General features: G+C 35.9%; 1 protein-coding gene across 1 annotated transcript; it reads right to left on the bottom strand.

Moving 5' to 3' along the window:
• Nucleotides 1-2,394: 2,394 nt before the first annotated feature.
• LOC125822168 (soluble starch synthase 3, chloroplastic/amyloplastic) lies at nt 2,395-17,141 on the bottom strand. The gene is made up of 16 exons (XM_049501547.1): nt 16,769-17,141; nt 16,271-16,328; nt 14,639-16,174; nt 14,280-14,494; nt 13,797-14,067; nt 13,190-13,365; nt 12,003-12,110; nt 11,238-11,347; nt 10,433-10,538; nt 9,531-9,701; nt 8,888-9,016; nt 6,564-6,746; nt 6,011-6,142; nt 5,806-5,917; nt 4,981-5,104; nt 2,395-2,777 (listed from the first exon to the last, which is right to left on the bottom strand). Exons 1-16 carry the CDS (start codon nt 16,892-16,894, stop codon nt 2,642-2,644), a joined length of 3,693 nt encoding a protein of 1,230 aa, XP_049357504.1. The 5' UTR covers nt 16,895-17,141; the 3' UTR covers nt 2,395-2,641.
• Between the last annotated feature and the right edge of the window lie 318 nt (nt 17,142-17,459).

Here is a 17,459-nt window from a genome sequence, read left to right as displayed (position 1 = left end):
AAATGAATAATTAAAGAAATAACATTTTCCTTTTAAGTTTCTACATGCACGTAATCTCCACACTGATAACATTTTTTTAAAAATCAAATATTATATATTCAAACTTATGATAAAATTAAAAAAAAAATCGACTTTCAAAATTCCTGAGATATTGAGCATAACAAGTAAAGATTGATTAGTATAATTTGGACCACATGACATAGTCCATGATATTATATACTTTAGAATTAAATAATTTGTTTCCAAAAAAAGTGAAGTGTGGATCACAGTACTTTTTAAGTCTATTTTGGATAATCTTAGCACCTTGAGGACAGACAGATCCACATCTTCCAACAACAAAAAAGAAAAGTACATAGCTTATCTTTATTTCAATTTATTAGTTTTGCTTATTTTTTAAGTTGATTTAAAAAAACAACTCTTTTTTATTTAATTTTAATATCCTATGTGACTTATTTAAAATAATAAAAATTAAAAAATATTTTAATATATTATATATATATCACCTATTAAAGATCACAAGATCAAAATTTTTGCTAACTTCTTAAAATTTCGTGTTCAACTAAACTAAGACAAATAAATTGAAATCGAGAGAGTAAATGGATATGTATTAGATGTCTTTCTAAATCTGGGAAATTTCAAAGGAAAAAAGGGAAGGGGTATTAGTCATATTTAACAATTCTGAAAAAGTAAAATTACAGTAAAAGATATAGTACTTAATTAAGGGTAATGTTAAATGGCCAGAAAATTAAAAGGTCTATAATATCTTTTTTATTCTAAAATGAACTGATCTTTTTTTCTTTTTTTAATTAAAAGGTATTAAAATTAAAAGAGTAAAAATGTTCAAAAAGGTAAAATAAAATAGTGTAAAATATGTTATTTCACCTTTCTGGCCAAAAGGATTTTTCCCTTAATTAAATCCAAAATATTTAGCAAACTGTATTTGGTTAAGAGTATTTGGACCTTTCACAAAATTGAGAAATCATTTATTATTACTTTTTTTTCAGTTTCCCCCTTACTTTTCCAGTAAGTAGAGCGTTACTTCACAAAATGAGATATTTAAGCAAAGATTAACGGGTCATTTAAAAAATCAACTCTTGTGATTAAAGACTCTTTCTTAAGTACGCAATTATCTTAAAATTAAACACTATAAGTTGATCACTTGTCGGAGAAAATCAAATAATTAATCATGTGTAATGAAAGAAGAGCTTCTTATTGGAATGTCAATATTAAGATAAGGTTTAAAATTAAGTAAAGAGTATAGAATAAATTATCTAATCAGCAAATTTCGAAACTTAATGATTTTATATTTACCAACCACCAAGAGTAAAACAAAGATATAATCTTGCAATTTTATATAAACGAGCCTAGTGTTCCACATGAAGTAACTTCAAGAAGAACCATATCCTAGTAAAACTTGCCACCCATCCCGAAATGATCAGACTAGAAAGTCATTTGTCTAACTTGTAAACTTACCCTTCATATATCATCTATTCCTCAATTCCGAACAAGTTGAAATGAACTACAATATCTTTTCATATATGCAAGAAGTTTTAAAACAAGTAATTGGTGGAATCCTAGTAAGGAGCTAGAATGGACAAAATCTAGACAACTTCATTTTTCAAGTATGCACTTGAGTTGGATCAACTTTGAGAACAAAAATAGACATAAAACACATTTCACCTTTATGTACCTATTTTACCTTTTTTCAACTTTATATGAAGATAAGTGGGGACAAAAGCTAATGCTCATTGTCTCTATCAAATATGCTACCCAATTCCAATCCTGTCACACTCATTCACCACTTAGCACAAAATCTTCTTTATAATGGAAGGCAAATTTAGTGGTTATAAGAGCAAGATTGACAAGCTACTTGTAAAATCTTTCATCTTGTTCTAATTTGTAAAGAAGACCAATTAGCTCCTTGGTTTTCAACATCTTTTCAGCAAGAAGATAATTGATACATTTGACTCCAAGTGCAGAAATTAGTATGATCATGAAATTCATTGCTGAATACTTTTGCTGTATATACTGTCATATCATCAATTCAACAATGCAATGAATATGGGGTAAAATTAGGCTCAACTTGACATCAAATGATGATTATTTCTTTGATCTTTAAGCTTTGTGAAATACCTGGTGTAGTAGTTTTCACTCGCATAGTCACAAACTTGTCAAGAAGATCAGGTTATACCGCGTGACAAGTACACATAGATAAGCAAACTGCAAAAGACATTGTACTATTGGAGAGCACTATTCACACAAAACTAGAACAAGACAGCAAGGAGGGGGAAAAGCCGACCCTTCGAAAACCTGAGCATGAAACTTTAAGTTCCTGCATGAGTAATGTTGTATGAATAGTATCCAAATATCAACTGTGAGGAGCCAATCAGAGTATTTTGCATCCTTTGATTTCTCATTTCTTCCCAAAACGAATAAACATCAATAGACTACATTATTAGAGGCTAAGCTATTTCATATGTTGCACAAAAAATGAAATGAACCGAGGACTGTCTGCTATTGATCTCAGTGTAGACTTGATTTATACTTTGATATAGGAAATAAAAAGCTGTCCAGACGCAAACACTGAACCTGTACAGATTGCAGATCTCGTGAATTTTTCTGCTAGCATCTCACAAACTAACTATTCTAACTTTCTAGCAGCATGGTAAAGCTCCAAATAATCAAGAGCAGGTCGGTTCCAAGACCAATCTTGTTCCATGACCTGCTTGCATAAAGAGTTGAACCAATCCCGACCATCGTACCAAGCAGAGAGAGCTCTGAAACGCAGAACTGTAAGTGAGTCCATACATATCAACAAACGAGGAAGGGGAAGGAAGTATGCATCTTAGGGTCTGCATGAGATGGAAAAAAACATGGTGCAAAGAGAAATAATATATCCACCCTTCCCAACATATAAGCAGTTACAGAAATTCGCTCCAAGTTCCACACTTTATTGTCATTTCCAATAACAATGCTTATCCACAAGTTTGTTTCTTCATTTTCTACATTTGAGCAGTTCTATATTCACAACCACCAACTATTTGACAGCAAACACACTCCCCCCATGCCTCCCCGTAAAAAGGGTCATAATAACGAATGATCTCAAGAATGAAATGACAAAAGAAAATGAGAAGCAAACCACCAAACTAATGTATTCCCATAAAAGTAACCAAGTGCCACAATCACCAAAGCTAGAGTAGGATGGTTCCACCATGCATGTCATTGAGCTTTCCTAAATCGTACTTCCAATTGAAGTTCAGGTCTGGGACTCTTATGATCTGAATGCCCACAGTAAAAGATCCACCATTGCTACGATGATTGGGCTTCGATTATTTTCTCTATATATACCATATGGATGCAAAGATAGCATAAATTGGGTGGAAGATCCTCGTAGAAGTAGGCAAGTAGCTGAATGTCGATTAATTTTAAGATGGTTTGTGCTGCTCTTCTTTCTCCATCCAGAAACATTGAGAAGGGGAACTAAGACAGTGGCTTTCCGAAGTTTCTTCAGTTGAGAGGAGGTAGAAGGGATATAACATAGCATATAAGTGTGAAAGAATCTAAGCATCCAACCTAAAACATAAGGCAATGAGTGGAGTGACCTAGGTCATTATAAACGCTCTTTGGAACGCTTATTTCAGAATCCCCCGCAAGTGTAACTTGGTTCTTGGGTTACACGTGGATTGAAGATTTTTATTATGGAGGAACGCTGAAGAGGAGGCTCAACAGAAGTGGGCCTAAAGTAGCCGGAGACTGGTTAGGCCCAACAGGCTAATGAGTGGGCAGGGACGGGGGAGCTGGGGAACATTGTTAGTGGCTCCATGGACTTCTTAGAGAGAGAGAAGCCCAGAGCAATAGAGCATGAGGAGAAAATTAAGCGGGACAACATGCTATGCTAGCATGTAATGAAAATGAACCTCAAGCCTAACTCAACCTCGAAAGATAACCCATGAGGTGTCCAAAATCATATAAGGAGACAAAGCAGTTCCTCAACCAGTATGGACACTTAACACACACACACATCCCACTCCCGGGCACAACCAAGGTCGGACATATGGAGTCTGGACACCAATACATGGGAGCACAACACTGGATAAACCAATAATAACAATTGATCTAATTCTGATACCATGTTAATAAAACAAACCTTGGTCCTAATTCAACGTCAAAAGTTAACTCATAAAGTGAGAATTGCTCAAAAGACATGTACGCTTAGGACTGTACATCTGGAGCGTGGACGATATAACATAGGGTGGGCAGCATTAGGTAAACAAAGAGTAGAAACGGGTATGGCTCTGCTACCGTGTGAAAAAATATGAACATCCAACACAAAACCTTAATGAAAGGGTGGAGTGCCCCAGGACCTTAAACCCCTCAGGAAACCCTTACACAATATATGAAGGACAAGTGCATTCTCTAACACTAAGAAAGGGGAGAATTACTAATAGCATATTCCTCTTGGGACTTCAACAGAAAACAATTGGTTATTTTCAGTTCAAAACAAATTCAGAATAGTTCTTTTGGTCATTTTTCTTGTTAAAAAATTGTTTCCTCATTCTCTTGTAAGCAAGGATAAGAAAATGGAAAGTCTCAAACTGAAGACAGATTACCAGATTGCTCTCCCTTTCCCTGTTAGACCACGCCCCTGTATCCCTCCTTTCCTCAAATTAGAATTTTAGAAAATTGAATTGATAAAAATTCAATATCTCAGCAAGTTTGTAGAACTCTGCTAAGGCTGTCCAGTCCTCGCATCTTATAAGGAGATACGTTGAAAATTTGGAGGAAAAGATCCTTATGTCTGGTGTTGACAAAGAAATAGGGGTAAATAGGGAAGGATTTTAAGAGTTCAGTTATAACTGTTGCAACATTCTTTAGATTTTGATCTCTCTTATTTGTGTATGCCATCACACTTGCTTCCGTTTCCCTTGAAAATTAAAAGACTAAAAGACCTTAATTGAAAAAAAAAGCAACTATACTTGCCTATTCAGAGCATAATCAACTCCGCCAGCATCTGCTCCATCAAAGCTGAATCCATTTGGTTCAAGACCACACTGTTGTGCTCTCTCTTTGTCATGGTCAACATCAAATACAGTATCATAAAGTCCTAATATACAGAATGCAGAGGTTAAAACACACACTCAGAAACAAATGATTAGGATCTGCTAAATAATAACTAAGTCAACGGCAACAAAAGAAAATTCTACCATGCGTAAACAAATATTTGTTCTCTCACTTAATTCAAGAGAATGCAATAATTCTTGTGAGTCCAATATATATCAAGTAAAGTCCCTTCTAAAAGAGGAAACTACAGTTGAAACATTCTGATCGGCATAAACATCTGCAGTTGCAATGTTACAAGAGATTGAAAACTGTGGTAGTGTGTGATCTCCACATCTACAAGCTTAAATTGTCAGGGGAAAACAGTTTTTTTATTATTATTTACGGGTAATGGGTGGTAGTGGAACATGATCCCAAAAGCTCTATCAACTTTGCCACCATGTTGAATTGCATAACTGCCTCATCTGAAAGCTTAAGCCTTTTTAAAAGAGACGTTATTTATTTAATTATGGCTTAACCAAATCCAAAATGGTCATTCATATATATGCACCTGTAGTTCCAAAAAGATGGTCACATCATAAAAAAAGGGAATGTTACGGTCAAGAGAGAGAGAAACTTCGCTAGAAAAATTGAGTTGCTCTACCCTAATATCTGAGCATACAGTACAAGTGACAGAGAGGTACTAAGAAAGCTGCACATGGAAAGATATTCTAATTTCTAAAAATATAGGTCATAAGAAAAAGGTACCTCCAGTTTTACGCACGACTGGAATTGAACCATATCTCATAGCGGTAAGTTGTGTTAGTCCACATGGCTCAAATATTGAAGGAACTAGAATAAAATCAGCACCAGCATATATCTGCAATTGTATCAAAAGGAATGATATGATAAAAAGGTACCATAAGGCTTGAAGACAAAAATATGCAACAAGCACGGAAAGGAGAAACAATACCAGGTGAGAAAGTGGCTCGTCATATGTTAGACAGAGTCGTGCGCGGTCATTATATGTGGAGTGCAATTGATTTGCCAAATTAACAAAATCATTTTGTACCCTAGGATCAGGAGCAGAACCAAGCAAGACTACCTGTCAGAGATTTTTGTCAATGGAAGATCATACCATTCTGCTAAAATAGACTTTCTAAAATGAGACTCCATTAAGAATAAGACTTGAGAGAACAAGATGCAAAAATTGGTAATGAAAACATTCAAGAGCTGGTATTCTCTGGCCTTCTTTAAGTAAAAAATAATGAATTGGTACTCTCTGGCATCTTAGATCAGTTACTATATACAAACTAGATATGACATCCAAACCCAAATGGATTTAAAAAAAATAAAATTACACTAGCTATTATCAGAGCATATAGAAAAATTTCAACAAGCCAAAAGCTTAAGATGAGTATGTTCCCCATAGTCCACCCCCCTCCCTCCCCCAAGCAAAAGAAAAAAGAAAAAAGAAGGAGGGAAGGGGGGATCTGAGAACTTAAGAACGCCTTCAGAAAAAATACCTGTCCGTTCCGTTCCAAGGTGCGCCAAATAGCATGTTTAATGAGGTGGATTCCTTTCTGGTGAGTTAAGCGGGTGATAATTCCTACCAAAGGAAGGTCAGCCTGTTTCAGTCCAAGTTTTCGCTGCAAAGCTTCCTTGGCTGCTGTTTTGCCTTCAACAACATTTTCTGAGGTGTACGGAATCTGTAATTGCATGCATTCCAACAGTGCCACAACCATCAGACAAATAAAGATGACACACAATTCAAGGCCCAAGAACTTAAAGTTACAAAAAGAATGAACCTTACAATAACCAAATACAATACTCCATATATGTGACACTTACCTTTTTAATGTCCCAAAAAGAATGAACCTTTTTATATTAGATGCAATTTTTTTATTTTTTTTGAGACAACGGTAACTTTGTATTCACAAAAAACTCATCATCCAAGAAATGATGAAGAAGAATCTTACACCCACCAAAAGTATGGGAATTCCTCCAAGAGGACTGCAAAAATAGAAGAACTTTACAAGCTACCTATGAAACCAACTAGTGCTACTATATCCCCAACTCTTGTTTCCACCAAAAATAAGCAAACTAAGACTCCGACTCTTTATCTTAAATGTTGCTACTCTTGCCTTCAAAACATATGGTATTCCTTTCCTTCCATAGTGTCCACCAGATACATGTTGGAATGGTCACCCACCAGTTTTCGTTTGACCCTCTACTACCAATTATTTAGATACAATTGAACTTCAAAAAAAATCATTTTACCCTTAATTTATGGCCACATAAATGTCTATGGCATGTTTTACATAAGTTTCAAAATCTTCTTTATACAAACACCCTCACATATTTGGGATGATGGGAATAACAAACCAATAAAGGTAGATAAACATCATAACTTTTAGAGATAAGACTACTGGAGGTGTATTATGCGCTAATACAAACTGTTTGATAGGGTCTCACATCGATATGGGATGGAATATTTGCCTCCTTATATGGTATTGGGCAATCCTTACCTCATAAGTTGACTTATAGGGTTGAGTTAGGCGAGCCAGACCCAATCCAATTCTTGGTTTACCTGATGTCGGGTACCCATGTTCTATTGTCCAAGCTCCAAATGTCCACTCATTCCTTTTGTCAAAGACTCCAGACCCATTCCAACTCTTGTCAAATGTACTGATCACTAAAAGAGAAGTGTATAAATTCTAAGCCTAACTGATGAAGTGGTCATAGAAAAAATTAACAACTAATGACAGCATAGCCGAAGAAGGGTCTGGTCTACTCATGTACAGATACACAAAAGAAATCAAACAAGTGCCACTTTAGAGAACAAAATTATTGTCAAACAGCCCATGCTTAAAATTCTACAAGTCACCTCTATATGCACTTACACACAACAATAGGACAATATCCGGGCATCAATGGGAGCAGCTTTCTTGTTCAGAAATTGGCTACTTAAAATGAGGTAAAAATCCATAAAAGCTGAAATGTCTTTGCACTGGCAGCCCAAACATCCAGTAATTGTTATCTTCTCTTTTAGAAAGAGAAGAAAGATACCCAGCCCACATCATAGTATGGAATCTGGATCCTTTCATCGAGCAGGATATGACACATCTTCAACTTATTGAGGACATGATCTAGATAGGATGATGTGGAGGTCACAGATTAAGGTAGAAGGTTGGTAGGTGGTTGACCGTTGTCTGATTTTACTGTGGGATAGGCTTGGTGGTAGTTTGGAGCACCGTATCTTCTTCTCCATCCATACCAGCAGTATTAGTATTATTCTCGTAGTTTCCTATTATATGTTGTTTCCTATGCTTCAGTTATCATATTATTTTGTTGTTGTTACTGTTACTTCTTCATTTCATATTTTTGAAATGCTATCCTTGAGCCAAGGTTCTATCAGAGACAAACTCCCTACCTCCACTAGGTAGAGGTGGAATGGGTAAGGTATGTGTACACATTACCCTCCCCAAACCCACCTGTGGGAGTACACCGGGTGTGTTGTTGCTGCTCATGATCAAATATTCTCTGCATATCCAACAGTTTTTTCGTAGAGTTCTTTGTAGAGCATTAGGAGTTGTACAACCTTTCTTGCAAGCAAAACAGTAAGATAAGTTGTACCACTAAGCTTCTTTTTTTTGAGATTAGATATCCTTGCATTCCACAATTGACCAATAATCAGTTACGATAACGTCTTTAGGGTGGAGGTCACTTCGAAGATTTGCAGTTAGACAGTTTATATGCAGAGAGATAGGGGGGAGAAGATAGCATGAACTTTTTCCAATGTGTGCCCTTATAGGTAATATAATAACTGAGAAAAGCCGAGACAACTTACCGGAATGAACTTATCGTTTAAAGGATCCCAAATATCTGGGTCAATCCCATTCACTATACCATGGAACTTGTGAAGGTGAGGCGCAATTACAGGGTTTCCAGACACCTCCTGTGAGTAAGTTGGTGAAACCTGCATGTAAATCCTATTAGGATACAGCTTTACCTTTCATAGAATTTTTTTTGCAGTTTCACTAAAACAAACAAAGAAGGATACTTTTCTTTTTGATAAAGCCAAAAAAAGAAGTATACATGTTATAACACTTTGTTTGTGTATACTTCAAGAACATGTATTCTTGTAGCTTTTCCTTAGATTTATTTTGTTTGTTCTTACTTTATCTCCAACAGCGTCCATAGCTGAAGGCATTCAGGCAGTGTTTGGTTGTTATACTAGTTTCTGAAACAGCAAAATAAAGCTTTTTCCCTAGGGTGCAATTTATAATCTTCTTCCGAAAAATGAGAAGGCGAAACAAACATAAGACAAATATGAAGCTGGGCAAAATGATGACCTTCAGGAATTCAAATCAGAACTTTTGTCTGGCAAATTACAAAATAGCCTCTGGCTTATGCATAGCACCATTTTTCAACAGACAACAGCATCAAGCACAAACAGCTATTTGTAAGGTAAAGGCGATAGAAGCACTTACTGTTGTAGCTTTGTCTGCGTTAGTCATTGCTCTCCCAATGAGATCTGCCCCAAATTCAAGATTATGTATCGTGAAGACTATACGAGATTTGCTTAGACCATAGTGTCTATATTGTTCCTTAAAGAGCCAAGCAACAGGAGCACTAGACCAATCATGGCAATGAATGATATCCTGCCGGACAAATGAACAGTAAATAAGACGTGCAAATAAAATTTCATTTCAACAACAGAAAATATAAGAAACTGTATCACTTCACAGTAAAATTCGAGATCCTCACTTCAGTGCCCAAAAGCTCCCATTCATTGTACCAAGCAGTAATATGTAGGAAGAAAATTATTTAGAAAGTGAAAAGTAGTACACAGTCCCTCCCACTCTAGATGTTTGAATTTGAATTTAGAGGTCAAAATGTCTAATTTTGTGTCTTGATAATGATATTTCACCTCAAACTCAAACTTTGGAAACTAATAGTTGGTCTTATTAAAAACTATGATAAAAATGGTATCAAATAATCTAGTTTTTTTGGTTGTAAAAGACTAAGACATTATGAATAATTTAATTGTTGAATTTTTCACAATTTGAATCCTCCAAGGTGAGCTCAGAAGTTAATTTGGGACCAAGGAAGTATGTTGCAGACCCAATTAATCCAACAACTTCAGTGAGAAATTAAAACGACCTGGTTATACTCCTTGGTAATTAGCAATTCATTCATTGCCATAAAAATTCTAATCTGACGCTATTCCAATAAAAATATCTGCAATTGACTTGCCTCCTTCAGAAAATATTTATAGCTTTCCCAAATAAGCTACTATCCAAAGAAATTTATAAGATTAAAATTTGGAGAAATAGGAATCAAGAAAATATGAGACCTCAGAATTAGCATATTGATATAATCTGGAACATACCGGACTAAATCCACCTTGCAGAAGAAACTCCAAAGCCGCGTGACAGAAGAAACCAAATCGTTCACCATCATTGCTACAACCATATACACACCCTTTCCAAAATAACCTAAAAGAACAATAATGAAGCACTAAAATTATGAAGACATCCAAAATGCCTAATTCACCTATGCTTGATCATCAAAAAAAAAAAAAGGCGCACATAGTTGAGAATATGATTTTATGTTCTGCTGGACTATATACCATTATATTGTTACAATAAAAGCATCCAAAAGGTGGAATTGTATATATCATAAACATTGATCCTATAAGGAAATAAATTGATGGAAGCAGGGTCTATATTCAGTTGCTAGTCATTCAATATAATTATTGATTCTCCATTCTTTACTATAATTATTGATTCTCCATTCTTTACTATCATTTCCAGAAACACCACCAACTTCTGTGATGGCGGTTGCAGTTCGACAACATATGAATTAGGAAATTGGTTCAGGAAATAGAGGTTTTCATTTAGTGAACACACAAGCTTATAATATTTAACTAAAGAAATCTTTAGGAGAAAAGGAGTGTAACACTTCTATTTGTTTTGTGAGATAACTAAAGAGAGTAGATAAAGGAGCTTGATCAGCAGTTCATCTTGGGACTGCCTCTAGAGTGCATTCTACTTCCCTCTTTACTTTACGATTAGCAGCTAGTGATTAGTGAACAGACTTACAAAAGTTGATTATAAACCATGAAACAACAAGTTTATTTATTTTTTCTGATTAAACAAAAACATTATGCGTCATTTTCAGCATAATAAGCATACCCATTTTGAGGCTCCAAAAAATAGACCGAGAGACCTTCCACCTTTCCAAACCATACTTTTATTTCAGTCCCACCCCAAAAGTAGCTTTTGTGAAACCGAAAGTCCTTCACCTAATAAGAATACATAGCAACATGCAATAATATTAGTGAAAGTATGTATCTCCTTACTTCTTTGTCAATGTAACACGGCTTCATGTAATGATGTAGAAGCCATGATTGACTTTTTGAGCACTTCACACAATATGTCATAGCTTTTCTGTACATGTTTTGTGGCATATTTTTTGTGCTGGTAAATAAATATAACTATCTTTTACAGATCAAAAGAAAAATACTAGTCAAAGTATGAAATACATGTACAACTCGAATGATTTATAGGAATCGTGTTTGAACATTCACAAGATAGGGGTAAAGTTTGCGTACACACCACCCTCCCCAGACCCCACTTGTGGGATTACACTAGGTATGTTGTTGTGTTTGAATATTCTCTTGAAATCATGAAGCATTTAGAATTGTACCTTTATCAGATATCCAAGAATGGGGATAACAGCTGTCACACATTTACAAGTGATTGGCAGGACGACCAAGGCTATTATTTTTCATTTTAGTAACAAAATATTGATGCAAGAAAGTAGCCATTGTAAGTGCCAATGAGAAGCCTACTTGAGTTGTAGACACAGTGTGTGGAAGTTGAATGATAAGTAATGAGCAGACTGGGTAAAATGAAGCAGTAACCTTACATTATTCATCTTCAAACAGTCATACTTACATTATTCATCTTCAAACAGTCATACTTAGGTAAGATAATATCCACATTATGGTTTAAATCTTGAACAGCACGGGAAAGACTAGTAACAACATCACCAAGGCCTCCCACCTGCAAAAACAAAGTAATGACAACTTAACAGCAGGAATAGAATCACTCCTTCCAATATGTAAATGAACAGGAATTTGTTGATTCAAAGTATACCTCAAACAATATCTCAGGACTCAGGCTACTCCTCCCCCCCTCCCCCCCCCCCCCCCCCAACCCCTCTTTTTGTTCCTAAGTACTCATCTTAACATTATTATGTTAAACCACTGCCTCTACTAAACTAATAACTAGTGATTCTTCTAATTCTATCACCCAAGAATCAATCCGCTATCCCTAATAGATAAAAGAAATTGAAATAGGTAGCTTTGTATTATATCATAAAACAGTACATCAATTGTACTGAAACCATTTATACAGAAATATAACAATAAAATGCAGTTTAACTTGACCATCTGAACATTATTCTCTATGCTCTTAAAACACATAGTGTTCCTTTCTTTCCAAATAGTTCACCATATAATAGCAGGGATAATTCTCCATCTATTTCTGTCATTTGCATTCATCCCTGATGCCTCCCAACTCTTTAAAAGCCGCTGAGACCTTCCTGGGCATGGTCCAGGAGATGCCTTTGAGGTTCAAAAAAATCTTCCATAGTTCTTGGGTATACTAATAGGAAAATAAAAAATTAATATAAAGTCAAAAAGTAATACAGGAAACCATTATCCTTTTTTTTCACTTTACAGTTCCCAATAGCCTCATCTCTCCCCCAAATATTAAACAATAAACATTGACTCTAAGCTAATTAGCCATTTTTTGATGAGAAAGGTCAACTCAAAGCTAAATAACCATAAAAGGCACAAGAATATCATTTATTTTAAAATGGACTGCATTTATTTGACTAACTGTTTGCTCTGTAACTGCCAAACATCGGAAAATTTACAACTCTAGAAATGCATAGCAAGTGACACTTTTATCTAACTTGGAGGGGAGAGGTAGCTACAAGAAACCATGGGTTAAGCACAAATAGTCTTTGGTGGAACAGAGAACATCTTCAGATCTTGAATTGCAGTGAAGAAGTACCAGTTAAAGCACAAAAGTATTATATTTAGCATAAAACAAAAGTTGGAATCACCCAAGTCTACCTTTGCAATTGGTGCCATTTCGACAGCAATATGGACAATATGCATTGGAGGTTCTTTAGCGACTCCTCCAAACACAGGTATGTGATAGTCCACTCCGCTCTTATTGTCAAAAATCCCACCATCTTCTCTCTCGGAAAATACAAAATCCATCATATATGCATCCAATGGAACCTTCACTGAAACACCAGTAGCCAGATGGAAAGCAAAAGTGAAGATGTTTTTCAGATGAGACTAGTTTTTATTTGACAAAATTGATATTTATATGTAGTTAAATGTTTACATACATCTGTTGTTCAAACTTATTCCACATAAATGCATTAGAGACTTAAGTTACTTTCTTACTTCTTAGAATCCTAAGGTCTCGGATCCCATATCAAGATGTTCATCTCGCTCACAATTAGCATTCTAGCTATCGGTTACAGAGAGAACTTCCATTTGTCTAGAAAAATAGAGAAATATATGTGCAAGAAACTGCAACTCAAATTATATTTCTTTTTAATATTAAAGATACTACTAAGCATGCGTGAAAATTATTTCTAGTTGAAGCTATGATGACGGAACAGTCTGTAGTGTTTGTAAACTGACATCAGAGTGCGTGAAAACTAACCAGTTGCTCTGACATGGGTGCCATTTTCAGCAGGCGACATTTTCTGAGGTGGCAATGGACCCAGGCGGTGAGTCCAGCGATTAAATGAACATCTGAACCAAATTTCAGGTTTACCATTAAGTACTGTATTGGCGGGATTATAGTAAACTGTGACGCTGCTTCCAGCTTGGATATCAAGAGGCTCAGTATATACTACATGCTTCTGAGACAGTAAAAATGATTTCATAGTTCTTTCCTTTGTTTCAGCTTTCAGAAGTGCTGTTTTTTCAACCTGGAAGTGAGAGATCATTAAGCAATAGATGGAAACATATATGAGAGGTAAGCAATATATAAGAAAACAACTTGCAGGAGAACTCTATAGACAAAAAAAATTAGGAGGTCTTTGTTCTCTTTTGGAATAACAAGACAACAACAGAATATCTAAATTTGACCCATCAAATCCACTTAACCAGTTTTAACCTTGCGTGGAACATTACAACCAACCTTAGCACGCATAGCCGCTTCTCTAAGCCTTCTCTCCTCCTGAAGTGTCTTAAAGATCTGATGTTCTTCCTCAACCCAATATAATTCCTCCAGAATGTGCTTGGGGACAATGGCATGGAAGTCTTGGCGGTGATTGTTATCATAAGTAATGGCATGCTTGGGTGGACCATCAGCAAAAACCCAATCCAAGACAAGTGCCCGATCAGGAATAACAACTGCAGAAAAGTACATTCCTCAGAAGAGTGTAGCCGAACATTTAGAAGAAATAGAAGGAGACAGACAAAGTATAATTGTGGAAGCTCATGCAAGCACTAACTAAAAGAAGTGCAAGTACGTATAATAATAACATCCCCACTTACCCTCTGTATACCACCAATCACCATCTATTCTCTCAGATCTAACAAGCTGTTTGACAATAGACAAACCATCCTTCCAATTGTTATATCCTCCGTGGATCCACAAGTCCTTAGCATGGGAGAGAGGACCTGAACTTTTGTTATAGTATAACCTGACCTTGTCCTCGCATTTAAATTCACTTGGCTCTATGTACCAGGTGATATCACGAGTCTTCGTGGCTTTTACCATCAATTCTCGCAATACTTTATTTTTCTTTGCAGCCTCTTCCTTTGCTTGTGCTCTGTCAGCTTCAATTTCAGCTTTCTCTGCTTCTATTCGTTTTTGTTCTTCTGCTAGTCTTTCTCTTTCAGCTTGTTCTTTAGTAAGTTTCTCCTGTTCTCTCCATTTCTCCTCAAGCAAGAAATTTTCAAAGTCAATGATTTGCATACCACCTTTCACAGTTATACTGAAGTCATTTCCATCATTGTTGTCATAGACATCTTGTCCATTAAAAAACACAAAATCAGCCCTGTATGCTTCCTTGGGAACATGGATCTTGCAAGACCACCAATCTCCATTTAGATGAGTCTCAGTTAGCCTTGTAGTAAAAGACCTATAGCGCCACTCATTAAAAGCTCCCATAATCAAGACATCAGACTCATTCTTCAAAGTGGAAAGACCTCTGTTAAGAAATATCTCGACATCTTCATCAGGTTTTACAACCTCTGGAAAACAAAATAATCTGATCCCTTGCAATAAATTTTCCTCGGCAAGCCTTTCTATAGCCTGCCTACGTAGATTTGCTTCCATCTCCAATCTTAAGTTTAGAGAAGAATCTCCAGTCTCCACTGTTCCTGCAGCTAATGGATCATCCTCTTCAATTAAATCTGATTTAAAGAAACTATTAGTGTCTAAGTCATCAACCTCATTGCTTTCAGTGTGTTCCACATCACTAGCCTTAGTAATTTCCAATAGCTTACTTGCTACAGGTCCTTTGTATTCAACATTCCCAGCATTATTTTCTTTCAATTGTTGTGGCTCAACATCCACCTGCAATATCTCATAAAGTTTTGTACCCACAGCATGGCTTCCCTTGCTACTGGCATTAGTTTCCCCCTGAGATCCACTTTGTTCTCTTATTACAGAATCAATTATAAAACCACTCTCTTCCGATCTCTTTGATTTGTTTAACTTTACAGCATCCTTGTCATCACCACCAGTTTCTTCACTTTCAACAAATTGAGATGATACACGAACAGGTGACATACTTATTGATTTAGTAGAACCATTGATTTCATCCTCATCCTCCAGAAACTTGTGGTCCCTCACCACTCCTTTAGTGTAATCGTCACTAGTTTCAACTCTTGCTTCAACCGTCTTCTGGTTGGAAATTTCAGATTCTTTAGATGTTGAAGTACTTTGACTTTCTTTATCACCATTGCTCTTCTGAACCTTTCTTTGCGTGCTCATCCCTGAGGGCTTCCTTGGCACAAACCCCTTAGGTGAAGATCCTTGACTCCTAGGAGTTGAAACTTTTCTCCGTCTTCTTCCCGAGAAATCTACAGCATACAATCTTTCCAGTTAGTTTGACAAATAGCTAGCATCAATCATAGACTAATACTTACAACTAAATAGCCATAGGAATGAACCCTCACTTGCACAAAATGGAAATGAAACCCCAGTAACCATTCCATCCTTCCTCCATGAAGAAGACTGCATAAATAGCAACAGGTATAAGACAATTCACAACAATATTGTCCAATTGAAATTGCTTTAAGGGTGGAACCCATAAACTTGGGCATACCAATAACATCAATAACTCTCAAGAACAATCACCTTAAGTTAACTAACTGGAAGCATGACCACTAACATACACACCAAGAATCAACAAATATGCAAATACTGATGATGTCAAGTAAACACAAAATGCCCAACTCCAAGACCCATAGGAATTTGTCAATCAAGATTCCATCTTGAGCTCAAATTACTCCATATATGCAAGAATTACAATCGAAATTGGAAAGTATAAAACATGAGTGTACTCAAAATCCAAGAAAACAATTAAAAGTAATAACTACATGTATCCCCAAGTCAGTGTAAATGGACACACACACAATACAGTTTTCAGTGAGAAGATTAGAAGACAAATTTACTTGTACTGATAGACTTGTGGTTCCATGAGAGACAAACCCAAGAAAAGGTTTGATCTTGATGTGAGTTATTGCATTGGAGACACTTGTGCAACTCAATGATCTATGCAGTGGAAATGGAACATCCATGGCTGACCCACACAAGAACCAAGAAAAAAAGAAAAAGGAATGTTCTTTGTAAAACTCTTGTTCACCACAGAATCAAATAGAACATCCCATGTGAAATATCTCTCTTCTCCTTCATCAACACACTATCTTTCTCTCTCCCTCTCTGTATCTGTGCTGCAATTATATACGTATTTGCTTTAATGGGGTTTTAAGAATCTATTAAAAAATCAAGAATAATACTCTTTCTTGAGATTCTACGAACTGCGATAACAAATTGGAGTCGTCCTACAAATTTCAGCCAGAAGTCTGTTGTTTCTGTGTAATGCTCTCTATTTTGCTTACGTTGTACCTGTAAATCTGACGGTTGAAATTATTTGGTTCGATATGACGGTGGTAATTTAGTTATTGACACGTGGAATTTTTTAAATTACAGTAGGCTTTTTTTTCTTGGAAATGAGCAAAAAAGGTTGCGACAAAATTTGGGTATGGAGAGTCTAGAGAGTGACAGCAGCGGTCTAAATTTATTTGAGTTGGATTTATTTAACTTATTATACTATAGTACTATTATTCACACATTACTTTATAA

This window comes from Solanum verrucosum, unplaced genomic scaffold (assembly GCF_900185275.1).
Source record: "Solanum verrucosum unplaced genomic scaffold, falcon-dt-bn FXZP01000103.1, whole genome shotgun sequence".
NCBI classification, from domain to species: Eukaryota; Viridiplantae; Streptophyta; class Magnoliopsida; order Solanales; family Solanaceae; genus Solanum; species Solanum verrucosum.
This window is presented reverse-complemented; position numbering and strand designations above follow the sequence as displayed.